General features: G+C 63.4%; 1 protein-coding gene across 1 annotated transcript in view; it reads left to right on the forward strand.

Annotated features, from left to right (window-relative positions):
• CASKIN1 (CASK interacting protein 1) overlaps window positions 1-5657 on the forward strand; it is a 155298-nt gene extending 149641 nt beyond the window's left edge. The window contains exons 19-21 of the mRNA XM_065412256.1: window positions 34-583; window positions 3092-3485; window positions 5561-5657. Coding sequence (XP_065268328.1) covers window positions 34-583; window positions 3092-3485; window positions 5561-5657 — 1041 coding nt within the window. The remainder of the gene's footprint in view (window positions 1-33; window positions 584-3091; window positions 3486-5560) is intronic.
• The last annotated feature ends 633 nt before the right edge of the window (window positions 5658-6290 follow it).

Genomic DNA, 6290 nt, shown 5'->3' on the forward strand with positions numbered 1-6290 from the left:
CGGCTGCGGGCGGAGCACGGGGGCTCCCCCCAGAACAGCTCGTCCGAGAACATCCCCTTCGCCGAGGATGGGAACCTGACCATCAAGCAGCGGCCCCGGCAGATGGGGCTGGCCAAGGGCGAGGCAGGGGACGGGCTGTCGCCTGCTCACCGGCACGGGGACCTGGCCAAGGTGGAGGCCAGCGCCACACTCAAGAGGAGGATCCGGGCCAAGCAGAGCCAGCAGGACAGCGTCAAGTTCATCCTGACCGAGTCGGACACAGTCAAGCGACGGCCCAAGTCCAAAGACAAGGAGCAGGGGCTGGAGCCGGCCCCCCTCTCCGTCTACCAGAACGGCACCGGCACCATCAAGCGGAGGCCGGCGTCTGAGATGAGCGGTGCAGAGACGCCCCTGCAGGGCCCTGCCGCAGGCGACAGGCAGGACAGGCTGGAGCATGTGCCGCAGGCTGTGGGCGGGGAGCCCAAAAAGCCCTTCAAGCCGCCGGTCTCTCCCAAGCCCGTGTTAACCCCACAAGCACAGAAGGTCCCCGGGCCGCCCACACCCACTTCCAAAAAGGCACCGATCCCCAGCCCCGGCAGCCCAGGTAGGTGGTGTCCTGCCGAGGGAGCTGGCAGGAGTCTGGAGGGACGCAGGGTCTGCTCCTGAGAGCCCACAAGCTAAGCGGGGTCAGAGTCAGGTCGCTCTTGCCTGGGAGAGCGCTCAGGCAAACGCCGGCTGGTGCAGGCGCAGGGCCCTGCCTCGTGCTCACTGCGAGGGGACGGGAGGCTCCGTGCCAGCCAAGCGTCTGCTGAGGGCGTTTCGGGTTTAATCCCCATTGCCTGCGGCGGGTAGCTCTGCAGCCCATCTCCATCTCCGGCAGTTCTCCCAGCACCGGGCCGGGCTCCCTCCGCACGGCTTGACGAGGGGCGATCCTCATGGCTGGCGCTGAGGGAAGCCTTTTCTCATGGCGGCTGGCAGCTGGGACAGGACGTCTTCTCTGCCCCCGCCTGCCCTCCTGCTGCCCGGCAGAGCCTCTCTGGGCCTCCCTCTGTAGCGTGAGCCTGTGCTCGGTGAGCGCTGCCCCACAGGGATGTGCCAGGAGCACCGCGGGGTGGAGTGGGATCCCTTCAGCTGGGGCAGAACAGTGAGAGATCAGGTCCATTCCAGCCTTGCCCGCTGTTGTTTATGGCTTGAATTGTGGTAGCACCGAGGAGCCCTCTCGTGGCCCAGGGCCCCGTGGCACCAGGTGCTGTACAGACAGAACAAAAGACAGTCCTGCCCCAGAGAGCTGCCAGTCTCACGTGCATCCTGCCTCCAGCCAGCCTCCATTGGATGCACTGCCTCCCCCACACCCCATCCTGCGCAGCTGGGCCGGGTCCCGGGTCCTGGCCAGCAGCTGCTGCACATCGCCCCATTGGGTGAGTGGGCAGTGAAAAGACCCCTCTAGAACAGCCGCTGGAATGCTGTGCGGCGTTAGGAGGCTTGTCCCAGCAATTAGCCAGGCCCCATAATTCCTCAGGCTCGTGGGAGGGGAGCGGCACATTCACTGGAGTCCCCGACAAAGTCCTAGAGTGGCACGTATGGGGACCGACTGTAGGAGCTCTGGAGCTAAGAGTACAAGCTTCTATGGCAGTGGGGGCGGTGGGGCAACCTGTGGCCCGTCAAGGTAATCTGCTGGCGGGCCACCAGACATTCACACGGCCGCCCGCAGCTCCCAGTGGCTGCGGTTTGCCCTTCCCGGCCAATGGGAGCTGCGGGAAGTGGTGGCCACAGGTTGCCCACCACTGCTCTGTGGCCTGGTCCTGCGAGCTGGTGGCACTAACTAGTCTGCAGAGGGGACGAGCCCCACGCTGGGTTACAGGCGGATCGACCAGCGTCCAGGGAGGAGAGCTAACAGAACTAGTTCTGCAGCCCTGGTGTCCATGGCTGCGGGTCGTGGATTCTGGCTCTTCCTAACGCAGGGCTGATCTGCAGGCAGAACGCCAGGGCCCATTGGGCGACAGCCCAGCGAAATAATCCTTGCCCAGGGCCCGGGTGTGGGCTGGAGCTGGGGAAGTGTTTAAAGGCTGGGTGGATGCGTGCGGTGAGCCTCCATTGGCGGGTGGGTTTTAATGCTCTGCTGCTAACCCTCCAGCTAGGGGTGGTTTGACGTTCCCTTCCCCCCGGCGTGGGAGGAGTGCTCTCTGGGAGCCTTTCGAGAGGCCACTTGCCGGGTTTTACAACCCACCCATCAGGTGGGCGTTACAGGCACAGCGCTGTGGGCGTTACAGGCACAGCGCTGTCTGTAACGGGCCTGGAAGCATCATTCCAGCTGTAGGGCCCCAGGTCTCTGCCCGTCCAAGTGCCTCGTGCTCCAGCGCCCTGGGCATAGCGGGAGCCCCTCTGGGCCGTACCCCTGCCTGGCAGCGTGATCTTCAGGGCGGGCGGCTCCCCGACCCTGTGCTCATCCAGGCCCGTGGGGAAGAGCTTCCCCAGGGCACGCGTTGCGCTGAGCTTGGCGGCTGGCCTAGCGCTGTTTGGGGGTGTCCCGTTCTCTCCCGGCTCCCCCTGGGATCCCCAGCGCCCGTCTCCTGGAGGTGTGGGGCCCCGGGGCCTGTGGCGGCCCTGCCCCCCCGCCCCAGCTGAGTCAGGGTGGCTCTGCCGCTGCCTGCCTGCTGCTTTATCTGGATTGTATTGAAAAAATGCATTAGCCCCTGAGGTGGCTGGGTTTTATATTGAGGTTAATTGTGGGGAGGGCCGGCCTTGAGGGGGGGACCAGGACTCCTGGGTTCTGTTCCCGGCTCTGCTGCTGACTGTGGGGAAGCCTCCCAAAGGCCTGATGCTGGCTCCCATTAGTGTGCCCCCCCACAGGGCAGGGGTGACCCCTGATCCCAGCCCCTCTCACCCAGGGCAGGGGTGACCCCCCCACACCCAGACCCTCTCACCCAGAGCAGGGGCGACCTCCCCCCCCCCCGATCCCAGCCCCTCTCACCCAGGGCAGGGGTGACCCCCCCCCCGAACCCAGCCCCTCTCACCCAGGGCAGAGGTGACCCCCCCCCCCGATCCCAGCCTCCCCGTGTTAACAGCAATGGCTATGACCCTCACAGCCCCTCTCCTCTCGTCTCTCCTGCAGAGGTGAAGCGAGTCCACGGCACCCCACCCCCGGTGTCGCCCAAGCCCCCACCGCCCCCGACGGCACCCAAGCCCCCCAAACCCCACGCCGCCATCCAGTCAGTGAGCGCGGGCTCCACGCCCACCCCATCCCCTGCCAAGCAGCTCACCACCACGATCAAGCCTTCAAGCACACCGCCTTCGCTCTGCTCGAGCCCCGCCAAGCCCTTGTCGCCCGGCGGGCAGCCCCAGCAGGTGCCCGTCAAGCCGCCGCGCTCCTCCATCGCCGGGCCCTCGACGGAGAGCGCCAGCCCCGAGACGGCACACCAGAAGCTGGAGGAGACCAGCGCCTCGCTGGCGGCTGCCCTGCAGGCCGTGGAGGAGAAGATCAAGCAGGAGGACGGGCAGGCAGCAGAGTAAGGATCCTGCTCCCTCATGCATGTGCGCACGGGGCTGTGCCTTGGTTGTGAGGGGCACCGACCTTTGGGACTCACTGCTGCTGGACAGTGTCCGGGTTGAGAGTCCAGCAGGGCAATTAGGAAAGAGTCCGTGGGTGCAAGGGCTGTTGCTCCTCATGCTTCAGGGATATGGTACTCCCTGTCGGTGTCAGGTGGGGGCTGTTTGCTGAGCCAGGCTAGCTCCATTGGAAAAAGTCCCTTCTCACCTAGTGTAGACAAGGCTCAGCTGTCCCCATTCCTGCGGGTCTCCCGGTGAGTCTGGTCGCTGCTGGGTCAGTCTTTCTACGTTCCTCAGGGCAGAGGCTCCCTTCTACAGAGCTCAGTGTGACGGCGCTTAGTGCAGACAACCTTAATTCAGGTACCGCCGGTGCTTAGCTGTGCAGCCCTTCACGTGCTTGTAAAGGAGGGGTTTTTAGGTAATTCCCTAGGTTTTTTAAACCGTCTTGACCCTCCACGGGGTCGTCAGCAGGGCTCGGCCATGTAAGCTAACAAATAACCGGTAGCAGTAGAAGGCTGTTATCTTCTACATGGCCCTGCTCCCAGAGGGGATGGGGATGCACACTCAGCTGATTGCTAGGCCGTGAAGGAATGATGAGACGCAGGGCATGTGCACCTAGGGAAGTGATAGCGGAATAAGGTGGGGTGTGAATTCAGAGCCCTGCAGCTATAACTCCCTGTGTGGACGCTCTTATTCTGGTGCAAGAGGCCCTATTTCCAGTTTAGCTTATGTTGCTCGGGAAATGATTTAAACCAGGGGTCGGCAACGTTTGGCACGCGGCTCGCCAGGGTAAGCACCCTGGCGGGCCGGGCCAGTTTATTTACCTGCTGACGCGGCAGGTTCGGCCGATCGCGGCCCCCACTCGCCGCGGTTCGCCGTCCCGGGCCAATGGGGGTGGTGGGAAGCCGCGGCCAGCACATCCCTTGCCCGTGCCGCTTCTCGCCGCCCCCATTGGCCCGGGACGGCGAACCGCGGCGAGTGGGGGCCGCGATCGGCCGAACATGCCACGTCAGCAGGTAAATAAACTGGCCCGACCCGCCAGGGTGCTTACCCTGGCGAGCCGCATGCCAAACGTTGCCGACCCCTGATTTAAACTAAGCTGAGAAAACCTACTCTTAGGATCGGCCAAGCAGCGTCACTGGGGGTAGGGGAGTGGAAAAATCCAAGTCCCTGTGACGACAGCGCTAGGTTGACCTAGCTCCGGCCTCTCGGGGAGGCGGACCCTCCCATCGAGGGTAGCGGCACAGCTGTAGTGTTTCTAGTGTCGACAAGGGTTAGGGTTATCCCAGGATAACCATCGGGGTTTAGCTGTACCGGTAGAGTTCTGCTGGTATCACTGGAAAAGCTCCCATGCCGACAAGCCGGCAGGACTCCTGGGGTCAGTTCCAGGTTCTTTAAGGACGTATGCGCTAATAGATACAAACTCCTGCCCCCCTCCCCAGGTTACCCCCCTTTCAGCTTTTGAAGGACAATGCTTCTGGGGGCTGCTCCATGGCCCCCTCCTCGTGGAGCTGGTGAGACCCCCAACTGCCCCACAGCTAGGAGGGGGGACAGAGCCCAGCTCTGCCTTGCAGCTCCAGCTCCTCGTTCCCCCCCGGGAAGGAGGCTCAGTTCCGAGGGGGACCCAAGGGGAGCTGGAAGAGGGACACAGGCATGGGGGGCAGTACTGGGGGGTTCTTGGGGAGATCCAGGCTTGAGGGGGGCCTTACGGAGGAGAGTTGGGGTGGGACACAGGCTTGAGGGGCGCCCTGGGCAGGATGCGGAGTGCTTGGGGAGCAGAACTGTACAGATGGGGGGACAGGAGGGAAGTTACTTTGTCAGGGGCTGTGGGGGTGGAGGGGCTTGCTGGGCTCTGAGGGACTGGGTCCCCTCCCTGCAGCTTGGGTGGAAAGTTACTCCACTGCTCAGTGTGACACCCCTCCCGCCCCCACGTGCCCGCTGCCTCTGCCCTCCGGGGGAGACCCACCTCAGCCACGGGTCCTGTGGGGCGCAGCCCAGCCCCACTGATGCTAACGGACGCTCTCTGCACCCGCAGCTCTGCCGCAGAAGCGAAGAGCACAGTCAGCATTCTGGACGACATCGGCAGCATGTTCGACGACCTGGCCGACCAGCTGGACGCCATGCTGGAATGAGGCCCGAGGAGAACCCCAGCTAACCTCAGGATTTACCGTGGGTACAAGGGCACAACGATCCACCGACTCCCAGCCCCCCTCCCTGCCCCTTGTACAGCCTGCCCCCCCTCGGCGAACAGCCCATCCTTCGGGGTTTGCACAAAGAAGAAAAGATTACCTCAGGATTGTGCTCACACAGCCCGCGGCGCTCGGGGCAGGCTTTTGGCGGGAGTGGGTTTGCAGAAGCAAAAAAACAAAAAGCCCTGTTATGTTTTTTTTCCTACCGAAGTAGCAAGCGACCGTGGGATAAAGGCGCCCATAATGCCGTCTAAACCCAACTGCCAGGCCGAGAAGGCAGTGGAGTGGGGCTCGTCCCCTGACTCGCCTCTCCAGGCCAAACCCGAAATCCAGCGAGAACGGTTCTGTTCCGGTTGTGCCGTGTAGCTGAACTTCCACCTTTTTAGTTTGACCCAATCGTCCTCTCTCTCACCGGACTCCCAGATGTGACAGTTCTGTGTGTAGCCAAACGTGGCCCAATCCGTCTGCTTTCCTCCCCGTTCGGTTTGGGTTAGACTCTCGTTCTGGTGACGCCGTGTTGCTATCGTTTCTCGACTGAGCACTGCCATTATCCCGTGTGCCGCCGTCTGCGTTCCC

The sequence above is a fragment of the Emys orbicularis genome, chromosome 10 (genome assembly GCF_028017835.1).
Source record: "Emys orbicularis isolate rEmyOrb1 chromosome 10, rEmyOrb1.hap1, whole genome shotgun sequence".
NCBI classification, from domain to species: domain Eukaryota; kingdom Metazoa; phylum Chordata; order Testudines; family Emydidae; genus Emys; species Emys orbicularis.